The 23,127-nt window shown below is 42.6% G+C and overlaps 1 protein-coding gene across 2 annotated transcripts in view; it reads right to left on the reverse strand.

The window, feature by feature from the left end:
• Positions 1-23,127, reverse strand: part of SNTB1 (syntrophin beta 1) — a 194,781-nt gene that overhangs the window by 83,249 nt on the left and 88,405 nt on the right. For both annotated transcript variants that reach the window (XM_079796355.1, XM_079796356.1), the window contains exon 3: positions 13,840-14,062. In XM_079796355.1, the coding sequence (XP_079652481.1) occupies positions 13,840-14,062 (223 nt within the window). The remainder of the gene's footprint in view (positions 1-13,839; positions 14,063-23,127) is intronic.

Raw genomic sequence — 23,127 nt, forward strand, 5'->3', positions numbered from 1 at the left:
GTGCATAGAGATACTATCAGCCTCATTTTATATATTTAAAAAATTAGGTAAGCCTTAGCTGGTGTGGTTTAATTGGTTGAGTGTCATCCTGTGTACCAAAAGGTTGCCAGTTCAATGCCAGGTCAGGGCTGGGGTTGGGGGGCTCAATCCCCAGATCCCCAGTAGGGGGTGTGCAGGAGACAGGGGATCAATATTTCTCTCTCACATGGATATTTCTCTCTCCCTCTCCCTTTCCCTCGCTCTAAAAAAATCAATTAAATATTTAAAAATTTAGGTAAAATATATGATGAGGGAAGGAGACTAAACTTTGGCGAGGAGTAACAATGCAATATACAGATGATGTATTATAATATTGTACACTTGAAACATATATAATCTTATTAACCAATATCACCCCAGTAAATTATTATTATTTTTAATTTAAAGAAGTTAAGCAAATTAAATTCACCCAGATAATAAGTAGAAAAGCTAGAAATAAAGCCCAGGTTCACCTGGCCTGACAGTCAGTCATCTTTTGAAGACGGCACAGCACAGCCATTAAAAAATATTGCCAGAGAGCTTGAGAAAATAGCTGCAAGAATCCTAACTTCTGGAGCTAGTGTTTCGTTTCCAGGTAACATGAGAAAACATTTTCCGATTGCCTGAATATTTAATAATACGGGAAGTGAAAACAAATTGCAGCACTTGGCCTTCACTGAGTGTTTCATTACAGAAGTAGAGGAGAGGATTTTTGGGAAAAAGCACATGATAAGTGAAAGTGTGTCTACAAAGGGTATGTGATTTGGCACTTCAAGTGAGAGCAATTTAACATTAAAAAGATTGTGCAGCCCAGAGTTTTGATTCCCAGGATTAGGGGTTTCTATTTAAATGTACCTTCTTGTATATATGTTGCCTTTAAAAAAATACTGATTTTTCAGAGAGAGAGATAGAGAGAGAGAAAAGGAGAAGGAGAGAAACATCAACATGAGAAAGAAACATCCATCAGTTGCCTCCCGTACATACCCCAACCAGGGATCAAACCTGCAACCTGGGCATGTGTCCTGACCAGGAACTGAACCAGCAACCGTTTGGTGTAGGGATGACACTCAACTAACCGAGCCACACCGGCCAGGGCTATCTGTTGCCTTTTTATGGGCATTTCCCTGCCAAACCAGGTAGGCATGGTCAGTCGCACTCTTACCTATGCTTTTTCCAGCCCCCAGCTTTGTCATAAAGGAAGAGGACACTCCCTCTAAACCTCTGTCACTTTCAGAGGAGAGAACAAAAATCCATCATCCAGTTCATGTCTTAGCTGCGCTGCCCTGTCCACTCCCTGCTGCACTGCCCTTGAATGAAATAAACTCTTTTCTCTGAGCCTTTCAATGGTCACCTCTATATCCCGCTGGCATCACCGTGGCTAAAAGAATTCTCGGGCCAAACTCTAGACGGGACACGGCACCTTTTATTAAGCAGAAACCTATACATCTTGATTTGGGACTGTCCAAGATGTTTTTCTCCAACAAGGTCAGGACATGAAGTGTTTGGGTTAACCACATTTTTCTTATAGCTAGTTAACAGTTGTCATATACATGTCAGAGCTATTTTCAAAGAGGCAGAATATAATTACACTTCTGTGATTTTTTTTTTCTATTTCTCCCTGCAGATTAGTTCTCTGCCCTTCTCTGCCTTGCTCTGTGCTCCAAGATGTCAAAGTCTATGTACTAACCAGCGTCACTTAGGCTCGCTAGCCTCTTACTTGCAATTGTGTGCAGCCAATCAGAAGCATGGGCAAGACATTCTAGGGTGGGACCACTCTTCCTCTCTGAGGGCTCTAGTCCTCACCAGGCTTCGGTAAAGTGCTCCTTTTGCTCCTCAGTCCCATGGGTTGGAACAGCTTCCCGCCTCTGCTAGGCCCTGGGTGCTTCTCCATCCACGGTTGGTTCCTTTAGCACGACCCGCTCTTCTGTAAATAGTGCCTTCATTAAACACCCCCCCAGCCAACACTTTAAGAGTGTATGCTGGCAGGACCCTGCCCGACATCCTTGTACTTAGTGAGGGATTTCTGTGTGCTCTTCTAAGAACGGTGGCAAATACAAAAGGAAAACAAGCAATGCTGCCGTCCTTACCAGGTTTGAAATTTCAGTTAGTCAAGTCATACCCTGACTCCCATCTAGGACATAGGGCCAGGTGTGTGCCTGACCACAGCTGTATGTCCATGGATGACAGAGCAAACTTGGTTCTGAACTCCTTTTTCTTCATCCCTCCAAGCCCATTTTATCCCGAACTTCTGCAGATTCCATCTCTTAAAATCTCTCAAATTCATCCAACTTCTCTTTAGTGTTCCTGTCCTGCTCCAGTAGAAACCAGGATTGTTTCTCATCTCAGGTTTTGCAATAACCCCTTAAGGCTCCCCCAACCTCCAGTCTTGCCTCCTTCCAGTCCACTCTTTACCGTGAAGCCAGAGGGATCTGTGTGATGCCATTCCCACTGCTGCAGACCCCTCCACCATGAAACGGCTAATCTCTGATTGTGACAACCTCTCCAGACTCTGGACACTTTTTTCTGGTATGTATAGGTTGTTCCAAAAAGACTGAACTTCTTCCATTTCTTAAAAACTATTTTTTTTCTTCCCTCAGTGCCCAAACTCATACTATTCCCTTTGCCCTTCCTGCCTTCCTCCCCCGCAACCTTTGACCTGGCCAACTTCTATTTCATTACTCGAGTCTCAGCGTAGACATCACTTCCTCAGACACTTCCTGTCCCCTCCAAAAGCAGAACTTTGTATTAGGTGCCTTCCCTGTGGGGAGCTGACATAGCACCCGTCACTTCCCTCGTCACCTTCCTGTGGTCCTGTTGTGTAATTGCTGGCGTACTTGTACATATTCCCTACATATGGTAAGCCATGTCAGGGCAAGAACTCAGTGCTGCAGCCTCAGCACCTCGCAAAAAAACCTGAATGGTCAGTCCTATTTAAAACTTGCTCAGTGATTGAGAATTGACCTATGAACCAGGAGTTCACAGTTCGATTCCTGGTCAAGGCACATGCCTGGGTTGTGGGCTCAATCCCCAGTGAGGAGCGTGCAGAAGGCGGCTGATCAAAGATTTTCTCTCCTCATTGATGTTTCTATCTCTCTCTCCCTCTCCCTTCCTCTCTGAAATCAATAAAAATACATTTAAAAAACTGTTTAAAACTTGAAATTAAAAAAAAGAAAGCGATCTCAACCAGGTTTAATAGACCAGCAAGGTCAAAATTCCTATTCTAGTATTATTTAGGAACAAAGGGAGTATCTGTGAACAGACACAGGCCCTGTATGTCCAACTGTATGTGCAGCTCTCTCTGCCCTGACCCCATGCTCCATGAAGAAAAATAAAATTGCATGCATGTGTGAAAGGGAGGGCACCCTGTCTCTCTCCATTCTCTCCACCCAGTGGTAGGTGATACCTGCTTGAATAGAGGATGCCTGTGGGATAGCTTTGGGGTTATTTTCAGAAGCTTCATTATCTCAGCTGGAAAATCCTGGGACAGCTTTTTGCAAACCAAATGGAGTTCAATTAATGTATCAAGAGCAAAGGATCAAGACCTAAACACTGCGAGTCAGCATTATCAAAAATCTCTCAACACCCTGATGGTTGAGTTCAACCTCTTAAAGTACTCTTAGAAAAGGGAAAACTGAGATTTTTCCGGGAAATAATCCTTAGAGGCACAAGCACAGGCTAAATTGAACTAATTTTATTATGTATTAATGAAATCACGGGGCCATTCTTGGCGAGCCCTTTCCTCCACTCTTTTTCCCAAGACTAACCAAAGATAGTTAAATTCCTTTTTTAAAACTAGCTTACCACTGCCAGAGAAATCTTAACTAATTTATCTCTCACTGATTAAAAATGTATGATAATTAGGATGAATCCTGAAGTTAGTTTATCTTTGGAGGAAATGTTTCTTAAAAATAACAAGGCTCTAAAAATGTTGTTTAAGCTCATTAAAAGGAACCTTTTGTGCACTCTGTTGTATAAAAAAGATGCACATTATGCAAGGCTGCTTATTGGGAAAAACAATATTGGCTTGGTCATTCCAGTTCATCTCCTCTCCCTTAAAAGATCCCAGTAAAAAAAAAAAATCAGTAAAATAGGTATAAACCTGAAAGGGAATAAGATAAAGCAAGAGTTCAAACAGCAATCGAGTCCGGTAGAGCCAGGTAACTGAGTGCAGAATGGAGGGAGAGCCAAGGAAGTACAACCTAGAGGGCTGGAGAGAAGTGACCCCCTTGGCCCATCACAGCCTGCAGGGGCTTGGGAGCTGCAGAGAGAGGGCTAGGGGTGATGCAGGGCTGAAAACAAAAGTCTTTTCAAAATTGAATTTATGGGGGTGACATTGGTTAACCAAATTATGTAAGTTTCAGGTGTGCAATTCCATAATACACCATCTGCATATTATAGTGTGTGTTCACCACCCCAAGTCAGATCTCCTTTCACCACCATTTTTAATAGAATTGTGTTCTTTATTTTATGGGTGCCACTGATGGAGACTATTAATTAGTTTTGTTAATTCTTCTGTGCTTGTGGTCTTTGTTTCTATAGTTAATTTTGTTCTGTTTGTTTACTTGGATCTTCACCTTCTTTGCTGGAGGTTTCGATGATCCTTTGCTCACTGCTCATTTTTCACACTGTGTGACTAAGAAGCCTGTGTATGGGGAGGGAGGCTGATCAGTTGGTGAAAGTTCTTATAGTTATAGCTTGGCGAGTGAGCCTCACTAAGAGACCCCTTTGGGTCTGCAAATGTCAGTGTTGGGAAGTTTTCTCTGGGCCCATTGAGTTACTTAGGAGAGAACCATCCAGTTTCTCTCATTGAGTCTGGGAAGTGTCGAGGAGGTGGGAGAACACTTGGCTGCCAGCTTTCCGAGAGTCCCACCAGGAAGATAAAGATCCAAACAAACAAAAAAACATTGATGGGACAAAGAGCAGCACAAACACAGAAAAATTAATAAAACTAATAAATAGTCCCTAACAATTAATAGAAAATATGGCATCCATAAAACAAGAATACAATTCTGTTAAAAAGAAAGAGAACAAAAAGAGCTAAATATAATCACTGAAACATAAACAGAATATACTCATAGGAAAGGTCAAAGAAACGTTTAGAAATGTGATGAAAGTAGTAGAGAAAGAAACAGGCTTAGAAAATCAATCTAGGTCTGCTGACATCCTTCCAACAGGGGATACAGAGAGAGAGAAGAAAGAAAAGAGAGGAAGACATCCTATATAATAAAAGGGTAATATGCAAATTGACCCTAGGTGGAAAAACCAGTAGCTAGGACACACACTGACCACCAGGGGCAGACGCTCAACGCAGGAGCTGCCCCCTGGTGGTCAGTGCATTCCCACAGGTGAGCTCTGCTCAGCCACAAGCTGGGATGATGGCTACGAGTACAGTGGCAGTGGCAGGAGCCTCTCCCACCTCCTTGGCAGTGCTAGGGATGTCCACCTGCCGGCTTAGGCCCGCTCCCTGCAGGTGGACATCCCCCGAGGGCTCCCGGGCTGCCAGATGTCTGACTGCCAGCTTAGGCCCGATCTCCTGAAGAGGGGGCCTAAGTCGGCAGTTGGACATCCCCTGAGGGGTCCCGAACTGCGAGAGGGTGCAGGCCAGGTTGAGGGACCTCCCGAGTGCACGAATTTTTGTGCACTGGGCCTCTACTTACCAAATAAATAGGAGAAACTTTTCCAGACCCCAGACATGAGCCTGTGGATTGCTTTACAGATGGGCTGCAAAATGAATGATAAACACCCATTTGCTTTTTAAAAAAATATAAATCTTTTAGATGTATTTGATTTTTAAACTATCCTTCATTATTTTGGTAACCTTTAAACTTTCATTTAAAATAGCTTTGAAAGCAAAGCATGTTACCTATTTTCTTAGGTCTGTTATGAATGCTATAAGACATACCTCCTTACTTTGTCTCACTGTGTACACCTAATAATATTATTGTTTAGAACTTTATTTTCTGGTTTTTTTTTTTTTCTGACTAACTCATCCCTGAACTTCCCCTTCCCAATGACCTTTAAACAAATTGTTGAAATGTTATTATATATTTCACTTCCTACATTTCTCAAATGCAGAATGTGAGCACTATTGAGTCAAACACCAAGGTCATCACTTTTTTTATGCATACTCTTTTTATAGTAACAAGATAGTTCACTAGGGGTTGTCTAAGTTAGAAGCAAGAATAAACCGGTAGGTAGGTAGGTAGGTAGGTAGGTAGAGGTGGTAGATGATTCATAGACAGATAGATACAGATGAATAAGCATAACCATCCTAGTGGTTGGTAGAGGCAAGTTCACACTTTCAAATGGAAGTGCTAGATTGTCCAAAAGATAGTACTCATAGTTTTGTTGCTTGTTTGCTTGTTTTTAATTTTAAACATAGTGGTAAAAGGTTAACTTATTTTGTTAATCACAGTTGATAAAATAGAACAAGTGACTTTTGTTCATGATATACATAGTCATGTGATGAGGCTTCCAGTTCCAGCAAAATGGTATTCTACACAAATTCAGAAAACCTTCTGCTGTGAACACCTGGATATGCTAGATAAAATATAAGACAAAAGAGAGAGAGAGAAGACAAGTTTACTTTCTGGTGTTGTCATCTAATACTGAGCTTGTAGGAAGGGAAAGGAAACTCCCAGGTGTCAAAAAAGAGTGTGAGGGCAATGAAAGCCAGGGTGGTGAGCATTCAAACTGATCACAAGGCATCCTGGGAAAATGGGGTGGGGGTGGGGTCATGGCAGGTAGTGGGTTGAGTAACAGTGGGTGGGCTGAGGACTTGAAGTTTGATACACAGATGGCAGCTAAGGCTTTGCAATCCCCTGAGTTGGGAAACTGGAACTGAGGTTCCTGGGGTGTGCCAGACGTGTCAAAGGCTGCGAACCTCTGTGAAAGAGTGTCTTACACAATAATCCTTGCCTAACAGCTTGGGGAGATGACCTGGGCACTTCTCTCTGCTGGAGGGGAAAAACAAAAGCTTTCCCCTCCCCTTAAACCCAGATATGAGGATATTTTACTAGTAGACTGAAAGCTGCATTCATGCCACGGTTATGTTGCCAGGAAGTAAAGGATATCTACATTAAATCTAATCACCACAACTATTATATGTGGTATTATTAAGCACATTTTATAGATAAGGAATCAGAGTGATTAGATAATTTATCTAAAGTTAAAGGCAATAAGTGACAGGATTGGGATTCAAAGCCATATTTTCTAACTTCAACTCTAGAGTTTTACTCAGTGATGTTAGCATGTAGTTAATTTGGGCTTCTGTTTTATTTTATTATTTTTTAAATAAAATATATATATTTTATTTCAGAGAGGAAGGGAGAGGGAGAGAGAGATAGAAACATCAATGATGAGAATCATTGATAGGCTGCCTCCTGCATGCCCCCTACTGGGGATCGAGCCCGTAACCCAGGCATGTGCCCTTGACCAGAATCGAATCCAGGACCCTTCAGTCCCCAGACTGACACTCTATCCACTGAGCCAAATCAGCTAGGGTTAGGGCCGCTGTTTTAGATATTTAAACTGTGTTCACTTACTACAGCACCATTATACATTGATTTTACATTTTCCCTTTGTTTCCAAAGCATAAATGTTAATCATGATCTGTGGGCAATAGTTTCAGTTATGAGGCCACCACAGTGTGTCCAACCAAGAATTAAGACAACAGAACCAGGGAAGTACATATTTTGTGAGCCCCTTAACAGAAGAGGTGCTTTTCACCAGGGCTTGCTGTGGAGAGAGATGGATATAAGTACCTCATGGAGCTTCATTCTGGATGCACTAAAAAAGGGAATTTTCCAATAGTGATCCAAGTTTAAAGAGTATAGTTGAGAACACTACATATGGTATATGTGTGTGGGTGGGAGGGGAATAATGTGCCCCCCAAACATTGTGAATTTTTCACTTGTGCACCACAGATAGAGATGTGCACTGTTTTTTAAGAAAGGTTGTGTTGCCGGGGCCGGTTTCGCTCGGTGGATAGAGCGTCGGTCTGTGGACTGAGGGGTCCCAGGTTCGATTCCGGTCAAGGGCATGTGCATTGGTTGCGGGCGCATCCCCGGTGGGGGGTGTGCAGGAGGCAGCTGGTCGATGTTTCTCTCTCATCAATGTTTCTGGCTCTCTGTCCCTCTCCCTTCCTCTCTGTAAAAAATCAATAAAATATATTTAAAAAAAAGAAAAAGAAACTATGGATCACTAAGGATCTACCACTAATTATTAAAAAAAAAAAAAAAAAGAAAGGTTGTGTTCATAGCTCCACAATTTAACCATGAAGGCATAGAGTGGCATCTATTACTAGCATGCATAGTCATGACAAAAGCTTTATACACCACTCATCCTGGTCCATCTGCTGTCAACCCAGTGACAGGTTTGGTTAATAGATTGCCCTGGTTTCCTTAAGTCTGCTCAGCCTCACAGGATAGAACTGTGCTTTGATTTATTCTCTTACTCCTAAGGCTATTTAGTGGAAGATTTTTTTAAAGAAAAGTTTTTGAAATGGTAAAAATACCAAAAATGGACAGATCGATAGGCCACGTATCATTTATTGACATATCATATATTTGTGAATGCCTGACTTGTATCAAGCAATGTTCTAAGAAGCTGGGATATTAAAATGAAAACATGGGATGCTCCAGAACTCATGGGTCTTCTGGCTTTAAGAATTGGGCAGTCAGCCCTAACCGGTTTGGCTCAGTGGATAGAGCATAGGCCTGCGGACTGAAAGGTCCCAGGTTCGATTCCGATCAAGGGCATGTACCTTGGTTGCAGGCACATCCCCAGAAGGAGGTGTGCAGGAGGTGGCTGATCGATGTTTCTCTCTCATCGATGTTTCTAACTCTCTATCCCTCCCCCTTCCTCTCTGTAAAAAATCAATATATTTAAAAAAAAAAAAAAAGAACTTGGCAGTCAGTGGAAGATATAGCATCGCCTGTCACATGGGGTGTCATCATGGACAGATAGATCTACCCGCGAGGTAGAGTGGGACCTGTGCTCCGCCTGTGCTGAGGCTTCACAGGTGATGAGGAGGCTGTCCGGGAGGCAAGTGAAGGATGTGTACAAATTGTTTAAGGGTTGCTGCAGCATAAAGGATAAGATGGGGAGGAGCTGGAGACTTAGGGAAGATCCAGAACCACTTCACGGGGTTTGTATGCAATGTTGGGGAGTTTCTACATTACTGAAAGTGATAGGGCATCATTTTGACCAAATGGATGAGTTTGGAGGGTTTCACATTTCTTTGGCCAGCTGGGCTAAGGGTAGCTGGTAGGGGTAGGGGAAGGAGCAAACTAAAAACAAAGCACCCTGCAGGACATATGTCCAAATGGCTTGGAGGATGGAGGATGTGGCCGGCACTAGGGCAGTGGCTAGAAAGACGAGCTGAATATGAAACACAAGAGATATATAAGAGGTAGAATTAAAAAAAAAAATCTTGTAATCATTGACAGCCACTGGCAATGACATATTCTTGTGGATTCAGTGCCTGCTGGGTGACCTTTTTTATGGAAAGAGCAGCAATCCTGCCTGCTGTTCTATGGCTGTTTCTATTTGAGAGATTGAACAGGAAAGATTTTAATGCTAACTATAAGTAGCTGTGTGTCACCAACTAAGGGGATTAGTCCTAGATGGTGTGGCATTTGTCATGGGTTCTCAGGTTTTAGCAGCCAGGCGACCATTTAGTCCTGGCCACGGTGCTTATAGTTCAGGTGAGCAGGTGCTCACGTTGGAGGTAATGGGGGGCTAGGAAACTGGACTTGGTGTCAGCTGGGCATGGGTTTGAATCCCAGGTCTACGATTTGCTTCGACTCTCATTTCTGAACTGTTTGTCTATGAAAAAGAGATTAGAGTACTGATCCCCTCGGGTGGTTATTTTGATAAACAAGATACTTGCTTAAATTCATGCATTAAGTGGTAGAACTAAGATTCCATCGTGGAGCAAGCTGACTCCAGAGTCCACACTCTCCCTTTTCCCTTCTTTCTCTTTATATTTAATATGTGCATTATTTTCACGATTATTACTGTTTTTAGAAATGCTACAATTTCTAAGGTTAATTTGATTACCAGAAGTTGCTATTTCCCCTTTGACCCGAGAGTTATGTCATGGAGAGCTTTTACGAAACCATGAAGAAAAGCCTTCTGTTAGTTATGTGTTTTCTAGTTTTATTCCACTATCATCAAAGGACATTGTTCATGTTATTTCTACTTTATGAAATTTACTGCATGCTTTGTGGCCTAATCTCTGGTTAGTTTTGTGAATGTTCCATGTGAATCTGAAAAGAAAGTGTATTCTTCATTATCAGGATACAAAGTTTGTGATATACTAAGATCTCCGGTATTAAGTATGTTGTTTGGGTCTTTTATATATATACTAGAGGCCCAGTGCATCATTGAATCATGCAAGTGTAGGGTCCCCTACACGCTTTTGCTTTTTATCACGGGGGAGCTGGGTGCCTGTCCGCTGGTGCACCAGGCCTTTCAGAAGCCTCCAGCGCGGCGAAGGCTTCTGAAAGGCCTGGTGCCTGAGCAGACAGGCACCCAGCTCCCCCGCTTTTGATGGTCCGTGGTGGGACGTGAGCTCGCTGCCCCAGAGGCCCTTTCTGTGCCGCAGCACAGCCATGGCGCAGACGCTGAGCTCGAGCCGCTGCTGGCGACGCGAGCTCAGCGTCCCGCTGGCCCAATCGGCTACCCTGGCCACCCCGAGTCCCGCCCCCCCGTGCCTCCTGGCCAATCGCAGGCATAGCGAAGGTACGGTCAATTTGCATATTTGTCTATTATTAGGTAGGATTTCTTTGAATACTCACTTGAGGATATGCTCTGTATGATCTTAGAGAGAAAGGAAGGAGGCCAGGGAATGAGAGAGAGAGAGAGAGAGATACTGATATGAGAGAGGAACACCCATAAACTGCCTCCTGCCTCTCAAGTGTGCCTCGATACATGCCCTGACCAGAAAGTGACCCCACAAACCCCTGGTGTACAGGACAATGCCCCAACCAATCAAGCCACCCAACCTTATATACCTTTTGTCCACTTGCCCTGTCCTTGGCCTGAAAGTGGTGTGTGAAATGACCTAATGTTAGTATGTTTCTATTTCTTCTCGAATCACCTGCAGGCTCCTGCAGATCCTGCCCTAAAGGTCACTGCTGTGTCATTGATATACATTCATAACTGTTGAATACCCCTTGTGAACTCTGGCCTTTAGCATAGATCGGTCCATTTCTGTCTTGTTTTGTCCTTTTCAATCTGCATTTGATCTGTCATATACCAAGATCAAAACTGATGCTGTCTGTTGCTGTCAGTTTGCATTTGCTTTGGATGCTTTGTCCATCTATATATGTTTGCCTTTTAAAATCACCTTGGGTTAGGTGTGTCTTGTATTCAACAGAATCCGCATTTCTGGCTAGTACATTACCCTCTGCCCAGTGTGTAACTGGAGTCCCATAAAATTTTTGTTCTCTCTCTTTTTTTTTTCTTCTCTTCCTCAACGGGGGTCAGACTCACCTAAGTCCCTGATATGTGTATTTTTCCAGTTTCATTAGGAATAATAGACAAAATTATAATATATTTAAAGTATACACCATGGTGATTTGATATACGTATACATTGGAAAAGGTTAATTTTATTATCAGAAGTTTTGGAACTGTCTGGTCTAAAGTCCCCTCCTGGATCTGGCTTAGCGGGGTTGCCATTTCAGTCCTGCCTTAACAGTCTCACACCCTAGCAGGCCTGGCTCTGCCTCACCACCTGGGAGGCCCCACATACACTCATTACTGGGGGCCTTAATGAGCACCAAGAGAGAAGTTTAAAAATGCATTCCCTCGACTGGCTTGACAGAATAAAGTTTCCAATATTTGAACTAAGAAATGATGGCTCCAAAAATATTCTTTAAAATATAATTAAATGCCTTGGAGAAAATGTTATAAGATATAAGTCCACAGGTGGAAGGAATCTGAGGAATCATGTCTTTGATCTCTCTCTCCAGTGCATTAATCACTTCCATGATACCCCACGTTTTCTAGCCTCTGCATTTTTCTGGTAACAGTAAACTGATACTGTCACCCACTCAAAGCATGAGTTTGAAGCCCAGCTATCCCATATATTAGCTATATGATATTTGGAGCTTCTATAAGCACTGAATCTCAGTTTTTTAATCTACAAAATGGGGACAAGGATAGAAACTCAGAGGGCTGTTAAGAGGACTAAGTGGGGTTAAAACACTAGATAGACCATTAAAAAAAAACATACCTGTGGGCTGGGCACACCTGTAGGCTGCCACTTTGCAGTCTCTGATCTGAAGTAATTAGCATAATGCCCAGCACAAGACAGGCACTCAATAAATTATAAATTCATCAGATCTGAAACCTTACACACCAGACTCTAGGAGAAAGGACATGTCTGATTGGGTGGTGAGAAGAGGCCAGGGAAGAGGAAACTCAGAGTAACCAGGACATGAACTGAAGGCCCAGGAAAGTGGCAGAAATTAAGGGGATACGCACCAGAGAACAGATGGAGGTGTGGCTTATCTAAGAATGCTGTCTCCTTCCCAGTCTGCTTACTCTGACTCATCTTTTGCTGATACCTATAGCTCTCTCCTATAACTGCTGATCTCCCATCCCTGTGTAGATGTAACTGACATTGAAGGGGTGGGGGCAGCAGGGTAGCCCTGCAGCTGGCTGGAGTCCCAAAGGCTTGCTTGCAGCTTCCTTAGAGAGAGCTTATTAGGAAGAGAACAAAAACAGCATTGAGCAGCAAGCCAAGGAGGCAACATTTGCCCTGCCCCCATTCCCTTTGGCTTTTCCCCACCAACTCTAGCACCTCGCCAAATATTCCCGACGCGGGTGGGTTGCAGCTGTTCCACACATGTTAGAAATAAGGGCCAGTGGCTGTTCCTATTTTTAGTATTTGAGTGTGGATGCAAAGGTCACCAAGATCCCCCACTGGCTGGCTCACGTCCCCTCTCTTTTCTCTACATATCTCTTCTTTCCCTCCAAGATGCATGCTTTCTGTTCAGATGAGTTAAAGGAAGACTTTTGAGGGAAGAGAGACCCCAAGTATTTGCGGATCTTTGATGGACGCCTTACAATTGCCATGGACTGGGTGACATAGCTGTCCTGTGGCCTGACAAGTCACGTACAGACTTTGCAAGAAGCACCCCATGCTTGGACCAGAACCACTCTTTCCTCTCTCAAGCACAAAACAAGGTTTAGAGTAAAAAATAGTTTCACATATCCTCCATGTGACTCTCCAAATACACAGTGGAGGGCCCTGAGGCCCAGAGTGGCTGATTTGCTTATTACTACCAGGCCTTAGTAATAAATCTTACTATATCTTATATTCATGAAAGACTTTCCTGTGCTAAGCACTTCCCATACATCCCCCCCTTTATATCATTGAGATATACACCTCACTGGGCTGTATACACCTATACAGCCCAGTGAGGTGTATATCTCAATTATTCCCATTTTACAGATAACAAAGTGGAGGTTTAGTGGTTTGAGAAACTTGCCAAAGTCCCATAAGCTGACTGTGGCAGACCCAGAGAAGACACTGAGGAATGCACCTCCAATTCTTCATCTCTTCCCACAACCAGAACTCAGGCTGCAGATTCTTCATGAGGAGGAAAGAAAGGAGGAGGAAGGATGGACCACGAGAGGGAGGGAGGCCTGGCTTGAACACACACATTGTCTCAGCATTGCCCTTCCAGGCTGTTCTTTGGAAACCACGGAGCGTTTTCAGAACACGAGCCCAGCCCTGGCAAGGGACCGCATGAAACCTCAGCGGCCGAAAAGCTGCTGAGACACGGAGAGCTTTGGTCCTCTTTACCTGTTCTCTGGGTCGGCCAGGGCCATACTCCGAGTGACGTAGCACATCCTGAGGGGGATGCTCTTCCGGTCTCTGTGGAAGGAGAAGGGCTGCGAGGACGATGCCAGAGGGTCCGAGGAGCCACTCCCTAACCGCGGGGATTCGGGCGGAGGCGTTTCCCACCCAATCTCGGACACAGGGGAGCCTTTCTTCACGTAGGGTGTGGCTTCTCGCATGTACTTCACTGCAAGCAAAAAAAGACAAGAAGCTCTTTTAAGTGCATCAGGGTGGAATGTGTGGAAAATCTGATTGCATTTTTGAAACTTGCATTAGACAAGCTCTCCATACTGGACCTCTTAAATTCTAAACAAGATTCAGAACTGTTCCTCGCATAATAGCTACCCTGTTATTGAAATTATATACCATCGTGGTTTTTAGAACCCTCTAGTATGATGACCTGAACGTGAGAATTACTTGCAGCTTTTTTCAACTAGGACAACTTCTACCTTTTCTGACTATAAGTTGCATTCTGGGAAATAGGCTGAAAAACAAATGGGCAGAAAAAGCGTGACTTAGACATAGGGACTCTGGGTAGCCACAGTCACCGTCCATTTCATCATTTTTCTGTTGAGAAACAACAACAGGTTTTTTCTAGTTAATAGTGCTAAGAACATATGTGTAAAAAAATTGCACAGAACACTTATTTTCTATTGGCAAAAATCTGTAATAGCAAAAATATTAGATGGAAGAGCTGAAAACAGGGACAACCTAAATGTTAAAAAAGGATAGATTAAATAAATTGGAAGACATCCATATTTTAAAAATGAGATATAGAGATGTTGATGTAGAAAGACCTGTAAGGCCCTAGCCAGTTTGGCTCAGTGGACAGACCATTGGCCCTTGAACTGAAGGGTCCTGGGTTTGAGTCCCATCAAGGGCACATACCTCGGTTGCAGGCTTGATCCCTAACCCTAGTCAGGGTGCATGTGAGAGGCAACCAATCGATGTATCTCTCTCACATTGGTGTTTCTCTTTCCCTCGCTTCCACTCTCTCTAAAAATCAATGGAAAAATATCCTCAGGTGAGGAATAATAACAACAACAAAAAGATCAGTAAGGTCTATTATTAGTTTTAAACAAGTAGAAAGCAGAACATACATATACTGTAATCTTTTTATGTATAAAGTCATAAATAGATATGCTTATATGTCTACAACTATTTCTGGATAGAAACACAAGAAAACGTTAACAGTAGTTAGCTCTGGGGAGGGGAAATAAAAGTCAAGATGCTGGAGAAACAGGCCTTTACTATTCCTTTATTTCCCTTTGTACATTTTCATGTTTAGTCATATGCATCTATTACTTTACAAAATTTAAAGAAACAAAAAGAGTTTAAGAGTTAAACAGACTGAAGTTCTGCTTTTTGATGTTTTCTTGGTCTTAAGAATTTAGTTGCCTATTCCGAATTTAAGCACCATCTAAGTTGACAGGGCAACTAGATTCTTAGAACATGCGGCATCAACTTCCTTCTGTGGCTCATGGTCTGGTTCTCTGCTGCATGGGGAGGACTTGGCTATTATTACAAACTAGAGGCCCAGTACACGAAATTCGTGCATGGGTAAGGTCCCTAGCGGCTGCCGGCCAGGGGTGTCTTCCTTCCCCCGCTGCCTACTGCTGCCATTGCCACAGCTGCTGCAGTCGCCAGCCCCGCCCCTGGTCAAACTCCCGGTCGAGGGGGAAATTTGCATACTAGGCTTTTATTATATAGGATGGCAGTGGACTGGAATGGGTGCAAGCTAGGGGGCATTTCCTCTAGACCTTAGATGATTCAATTCTAGAAACTAGTACCTTCACTGTGCAAGACATAGAACCAAGAGGTCATGGTTTGATTCTGGGTCAGGCACATGCCTGGGTTGTGGGCTCCATCCCCAGTACAGGGCATACAGGAGGCAGCCAATCAATGATTCTCTCTCATCATTGATGTTTCTATCTCTCCCTCTCCCTTCCTCTCTCTGAAATCAATAAAAACATAGTAAAAAATAAGTAAATAAAGACATAGAGCCAGGTTTATAAACATGGCAGAAACACATAGATTCCATACTCAAGAATTACAAAGTCATGGGTGACTGTAGTTGTTGCTGTTGATGTCCCATCAGCTCCTTTACCAGTGGGGCTGTGTGTTGGCTGAGAACAACTCATAGCTGTCCCCTGCTCTGGAGGACTGCTCCTGGCCCAACAGAAGCCTCCCTGCTTTGGAGACACAAGAGCTGCTGCCCAACCCCTCGGACTGAGGCACTGCTTCTAGGGAGCCCCACCTGTGACATCGTGACATAAGCCAAGTATATAAACGATGGCACACGTTTTATGCAGGAATAAAGTACCTTGGAAGAACTCATGAGAAAAATGGATCTAGGAGAACTAGGAACAGATTAGGTTCATGACGATTTAATAAGCAGACCAAACGTGCCCACAGGCATGCAATATGGATCTATATCGGGAGAACCAATCCTAGATATTAAAAACAGCTGTATTAACTCAAGACAGAGGAGATGTCACTGAGCACCAACATGTATTTGAAAATACAATTTCGGGGTTGCCGGGAACATGTTAGCACAGGATGCAGATTCAGAAGAAGAAAGGTGATTCCTGGCCACCGTATTTTAAGGAATATTATTTGTTTCTTTGCAGTATGTTTAAAGAGAAACACAGACATACCTAAGCACATGTTAAAAATTTAAGGGGACAGATTTAAGTTGTCTAAAACTGAAATAAATAGACCTGTTTTGAAGATACTGAATTTTCCATGGCTAAAAATAGCTCAGTAGAAGCTAAAACACTGTTTAGCTTTGTATATTGTGGAGCTATACTTGTTGATATACAGGGAATTCTAGAACCAGCTGAGATCGTTTGGAGAGTCCCCTTTGCTTGCATCATCCTCCTGGCTGAAGTAGGGGGCATGTGTTGTGAAAGTGAGATTCCAGAATGCTTCATGGAGTGGGTGGTATTTCAAGTTGGCCTTAGAGGGATGCTAGGACTTTAAAAAGTAGCGATAAGAATCACAATCCAAAATAAAAATAAATAAAAATAAATTTTAAAAAACACACAAAGAATCAAATCCTTCTTTTATATAATGTACTCTGGTTTATCATTTTTTTTATTGCAATTCCATAGGAAAGGAAAATTGGACCTCAATTTGGAAGGGGGCTAAAGAAGGAACATTTGTCATAAACCTAGTGATGTGCCAAGTATAGAACCGAGTGCTTTCCTCCACTTTCCACATTTAAGCTTCAAAATAACCATTTAAAGCCCCACTGTATATATAAGAAAACTAGGTCCAGAGAGAAAATGGGTAAGGCATCCTTCATTTATTAAGTATCCATGTATCCACAAGCAACAAGAGATTACATTGCTATCCCCTTCAGATCCTGCGAGAAAGAAATATCTTATAGAGCTACTTTAATTGTGGTGGACACTAGGAGCTTCACATAGATTATCCTTTGCAAAACTATTATTATTTTACACATCAGCACACCAATGCTCAGAAGTTAGCTTTTGTGGAGTCATGTGGCCAGTAAGTGGTGAAACTGGGGTTTGATTTCCCAGAGATTATATTCTTTCATGGAATCTGGCTAGCCCACTTAGATGAAGGATGCAAAATGAGAAGCTAATAGGTTTGGACTTTATTCTATAGGCAGTGGTAATAGCCATGATGGTCTACAAGCAAGAAAATGACAGAATGAGAAGTCAGCTTTGGAGAGAACTCTTGAAGTGTGAGATTGAGTGTACTAGAGGAGAGAACAAATTAGAGGTAGATCTACCAGTTACTGAGCCATTGAGGATTACTGCCAGAGATAACCTGAGCAATATATAAGGTGTGAGGAATTCCAGAAATGTGTGGCTTGATCCATTCATGGGCAGAGGCATGGAAAAAGGCAATCTTAGCCGGGAAGCAATTATTCACCAAGTAGCCACTCCCTATGTGGCACACAACTTGGGGGAGTTTTAAAGGAGAGAAGTCTTAGTAAGAAAAGACACCCCATTGGACATGGTATTCAACTGACCAACTGAAAATAAAGACAGAGAAAATAAGTTAACAAAGTGGCATGATAATTTAAAGATTCATTCATTCAGCCAAAATTTACTAGTGAATTTTCATGTGCTGAGGACTGTGCTGTCCATGAGACAGGATAATAAATGGTCTCAGATTAAAAGAAGTTTAAGCCTAGAAAAGGAGGAAGGGAAGTGAGTAGATGACATGAGTTCTTTCGTTAAATCTGGACCTTGGTTTTAGGAGGTTCCAAGATGGACAAGCCTATGGGCCTGGTAATCAAATGCAACCTTTCTGGAGGAAGGCAATTTAATCCTAGGCTTCAAAGAGTCCCTGTGAATCATTTTCAAGGGCAATTCGCAGCATAAAATGGAAGAAAATCTCGCACAAAAGGAAATAAGGTTCCATGAACAAGAATTAGTAAAAATACTGGTAGCAATAGCAGTCCCACACAGACTACAAAGCCACAAGTATATTTACTATGTGTAAAGAAACAATTGAAAGCTCGAGAGAATCATCTAGAGATCATTTTTTTAAGAGACCTAAGAGATTGGTAAAGAACCAAATAGAATATCAAAATACTGAGAGTGTGATCTAAGTCAGGGAGGGTAAGGTGTTACATAAGACTAGATTTGGTTGCAATAGGTGCCCCAAATTACAGTGTATTAAATAATATAGAGGTTTTTGTTTCTTTTACCAAAAGTCTACTGTAAAAGGGCTGCTAGGGGAGCTCTACTCTCTGAAGTGGTCAGGGCCTCAGATTTCTGCTCCCTTCATGCCCTGCAAGCCTAGCCTGCCATCTGATGGTCCAAGAAGGCTGCTTGGGTTCCAGCCATCACAATCACATTCCCATCATCAGTAGAAAGAAGGAAGACATGAAGGACACACAATCCTTCCTCTTTTAAAGCCATTTTTCTGAAGTTGATACACCAACCCATAGATCAGAATGTAGTCACATGGCTACTTCTACATGGAACAGAAATTTTAACTCTGGGCAGTCCTTTGCCAAACCAGTTTAAAATTGGTGGGGAAGGGAAATTATTACTGTAAAAGAAGAAGAGAATAGATATTAGGGGACAACTCTCAGGTTTTGACACAGGGAGACACCCCTAATTTCATCAACTTAACACACTAGATGTTATAACACATAAATACAAGTAAATACATTGGAGCAATCAGTAAAAAGCTCAATGACTAGGTTCCATGACCTTTGTCAACTTACTTGATACTCGGAACCACCAGTGGTACATTCCAATCATCTGCATTTTACCAAAGACACTACAATAGGAAAGGGGCTAAATCATGTGCCCAAGTTACAGAGCTAGAAAGTAGCAGACGCATGAGTCAAACCCACACAACCTGGCTCCAGAGTCCTACTTTTAACCATGAAGAAAACCTCTTTCTCACACTTAAAAAAAATTAATTGGATGTGTGTGTGTGTGTGTGTGTGTGTGTGTGTGTGTGTATTTAAGCCAATGTTTTTTATGTACTAGGAGAAAACATCCAATTAAGAGGCTATTGCCTGTAACATAAGAGAGCTTAATTTTGTAAGCTTGAACTATTAAACTATGGCATTTCAATAAATTCCTTTTAAGATACTATAATATGTATTCATGATAGTTTGGCCTGGCAGAACTGAACAGCTAGTGTCTGCATAATTACACCTCCATGTGCATACAGACAGTCATGTCAGGCGAAGAGCGGCTTAAACCCATTAAGAAGCAGCCAGGCCCGGGTTCGAGGCGCCTCATAATCAGAAGTAATTAATAATCCATGCCCTTTCTGGGCATCATGAATTAAAAACTGTGGTTGAGCAATTAAAATTCCAATCTTCAGTTGTAAAAGAAAGGGGAGGAGAGCAGTAAGAAGTGGTCTACAAACCAGTAATATACCAGGTCACTTTCAATATGTTTCCAGTTTGTTATCTGAAGGACAGGCAGTTGTGAAGATTTCAATAAAGCCCAAGTTTGCAGAGACCCCACTTACAACAATTAGATCTTTGTTGGGGCTGCCAGGTGACATTTGAAAGGAAAACACACACAGGCTACTAATGAGGAAATACTTTAGGCAAATCCAATCACCTCTCCTACCAGGCTGGTTTCTGAGGAGCCAGCAAGTCCCTCTGATATATGCAAGGTCTCTTCTTAAAAAATAATTTAAAAAAAGGGGGGGGGATTTCCAGATCACAGGAAGGAAAAGAAATATTTTATTGCTGTACGGGATCTGAACACAAAATGTATATTTCCTAATGTGATGAAGGGAAAAGCTGGAGGCAAGAAATCAACCTTCAGCAGATTTAGACCTTGGGTGAAACTTTCAAGCTGGGGACAGCTCGGTGACTGTGGGATTTGCTGCCAAAAATGCAATCTAAGACTTTCCCTTAATGGCATTTCCTAGGTCATCTTAGAGAGGAAAGATGCAGAGGGAGATCATCAATATTTCCAAAAAGACCAAGAAATGATGAAAGTGGTAATACAAGCTTCTCAGAAGCTACAGCTAATCCTTCAGGAGGCTGAGTGGGGAGGTGGGAAGAGAATTGGCCCTGGGCATTGGGGACCTGGATCACAGTTCCAGCCTGCCACTAATTCGCGCTCTCCAGCCCTGGGCAAGTCACCGCAGCACCCCGACCTCATTTTCCTCCCCTGTCAAGAGAGGGAAATAAGGTCCCTACCCTTCAAACAGTCTATGATTCTTTGGGAAGCTGCCTCTTCTGACAACATTAAAGAGAAAAAAAAAAAAGAATCTCATCTTACGGGTGGTGTCATCACCAACAAATAGTCCTGTCAAAATGTGTGCTGAATTCTTAGGCCTGAGGCAGATGTGTCTTCTGACTTTTTCCCAAACCCTACAGACACCTGATAAATACGAAAACAAGCCTACTAGCTGAGAAGATGTACTCAACTTACTTGTCCTTTGGTTTGGCAGAGTTGTCTAAAAGAATCTTTGTTTTCATCCACTTACCACCACTTACCAGCAGTCCTCTTCCATTCCACCAGGCGGGTTCTTGATGATAGGATTTTAAAAGACGTTTGAAGGACCAAAGGGCTCTCCTGAGGTCATAAGGGCATCATGGGTGAGGATGCTGAGTTTCAACATGTGGAGTCAGGAGTAAATCCAACTGGATATGAATTGTGGAGTAACCTTTGGCCTCCAAGTAAATAACTATCTCACAATTGGCCAATTTCAGATAGTGCAGTCATTCAATGAGACCTGCCTGGATCCTTCAGCTAAGCATGACCATTGTCTCCAGGGATGCCAGCTAGACCCAGGGAAAGTATCTTATGAGACTTACAACCACCCAGAAGTAACGGATTAGTTTAGTTACCTTAATTCAACAAATGTTTAATGAGTTCCTACTCTAGGCAGGGCCCTGAGGGTTAGGTTATCCCAGTGAGCATGACTGGTGCCTAGCCCAATGTACTTACATGTTAGTACATGTGCATACTGAGGGGGGGGGGATGGATATTAAACAAATAGACAAATATAGGACACTGTCCCTAAAGAGACACACTAGAGGACTTGGGTCTGTCCAGGTTCACGCAAAGCCATTCACAATCTGGCCGCTATCCATCTCCTGTCCTCATCTCAGCTGACTGCCTTAGTCACCATAGTCCACATGCCAGCCAAAGAGAAATACTGTTTATTTCTCTGAACATGCTATGTTCTTTCTGCCTCTGTTTCTTGCACATGCAATTTCCTCTGCATGGGAATCCTTCTGGAAAATTCGTCTCTACATCCTGTAAGTCTCAATTCAGGTGAGACCTCCTTCTTGAAGTCCTCCAGGCATGCCTCCCTTCAGCTTTGTGGCCACCTCCACTGATACCAACCTCATCAGGACATAAATCTGATGATGCTGGCTCATGCCATGCAAGGCACTGTGCTAATCAACTTGCACACATTTAAGATGTGTGGGTACCCATTTGCACATAGGTGTCTCTGGTGGAATCATAACGTCCTCAAAGTTGAGTGACTCCTTTACAGAAGTTAAAACACTAGACTCTGCAGCCACACTGCTTAGTAGTTTCAAATCTTGCTTTTCCAACTGTGGCAGTTAGTTAACTGTGAGGTTAAATTTCCTTAACTTCTCAATGTTTCCATTTCTCCATCAGTAAAATGGAGATAAATAGTTGCTGGAAACCAAGATCAACAGTAATTAATATGAATGCGAAGAGTGCACCAGAAGGCTGAGTGGCTCCTTTGAAATTTACAGGGTGAATTTATATTTTATGACTTACTGCTGACTCAATGGCCTAAAGCAAACACCCCCAAAACCTGATAATCTTACTGTTTACTATAAACATTACCATTGATATGTCTGTTTGCATTCCTAAAAGGCAATTGTGTATTCTAGTAAATAAAAGCAGCTGGGTAAAGGAGACTCAGTGGAACTTGACTTCTATAGTTGAGTTTGCCCTGGCCTCCCCCTATAAAATCAAAATTAATCTTGTCTTGTGTATATCATTTGTGCGTCAGCTCTTTCTCCAAGCCTTTGAACCCGAAAGTCACGCTGGCCGTGGCCTTTCACAAATAATAGTGCCTACCTCAGAGAGTTGCTATAAGAATTTAATGAGCTAATACATTCAAAGGGCTTAAAATGGAGTCTAGCACGTGGGGAATGCTCATTAGCGTTAGAAAAAAACAAAACAAAACAAAAATGATATTCACTTCTATACCACATCAATTAACGCAAACGTCTGGCTATAAAACATGGACTTGGTGAGAAAATGAGTAACAACGTTAATAGGATCTCCAAGATCCAATTCTTCGCATAACTCTTCTTTGGGAAATGGAGTCTCAGAACTGGAGCAGCAGAAGTCAGAATATCTGTCGCTGGTCCAAGGTTTCAAGACAAAGAAGGAACAGATGAGGGGGCAGGAATTCCTGTGCTCTATCCAGTGCAATGGGGGTTGGAGCTTTTTCTGTAAAGGGCCAGGTAGGAAATTTGGGGGCTTTGTGGGCCTTAGGATCTCTGTTAAAACCACTCCATTCTGTCACTGTCGCATGAAAAAGGCCACAGACTATATATAAACCAGTCAAAGTGGTTGTATCCCAATAGCACTTTAATTTATCTGCAGAGGGTCTGATTTGACCTGTGGCTGTAATTTGTCAACTCCAGCTTTAGAACAATAATAATAACTAGAGGTTATTGACTACCACATGTTGAGTCCTACTCTAAATGTTTGAAGTATGCCATTAAAAGCAATTCCATAAAGAATATTATTATGCCCACCTTACAAGCAAGGGGAGCGTGGCATGGACAGA

Source organism: Cnephaeus nilssonii (genome assembly GCF_951640355.1).
Source record: "Cnephaeus nilssonii genome assembly, chromosome: 18".
Taxonomy (NCBI): Eukaryota; Metazoa; Chordata; class Mammalia; order Chiroptera; family Vespertilionidae; genus Cnephaeus; species Cnephaeus nilssonii.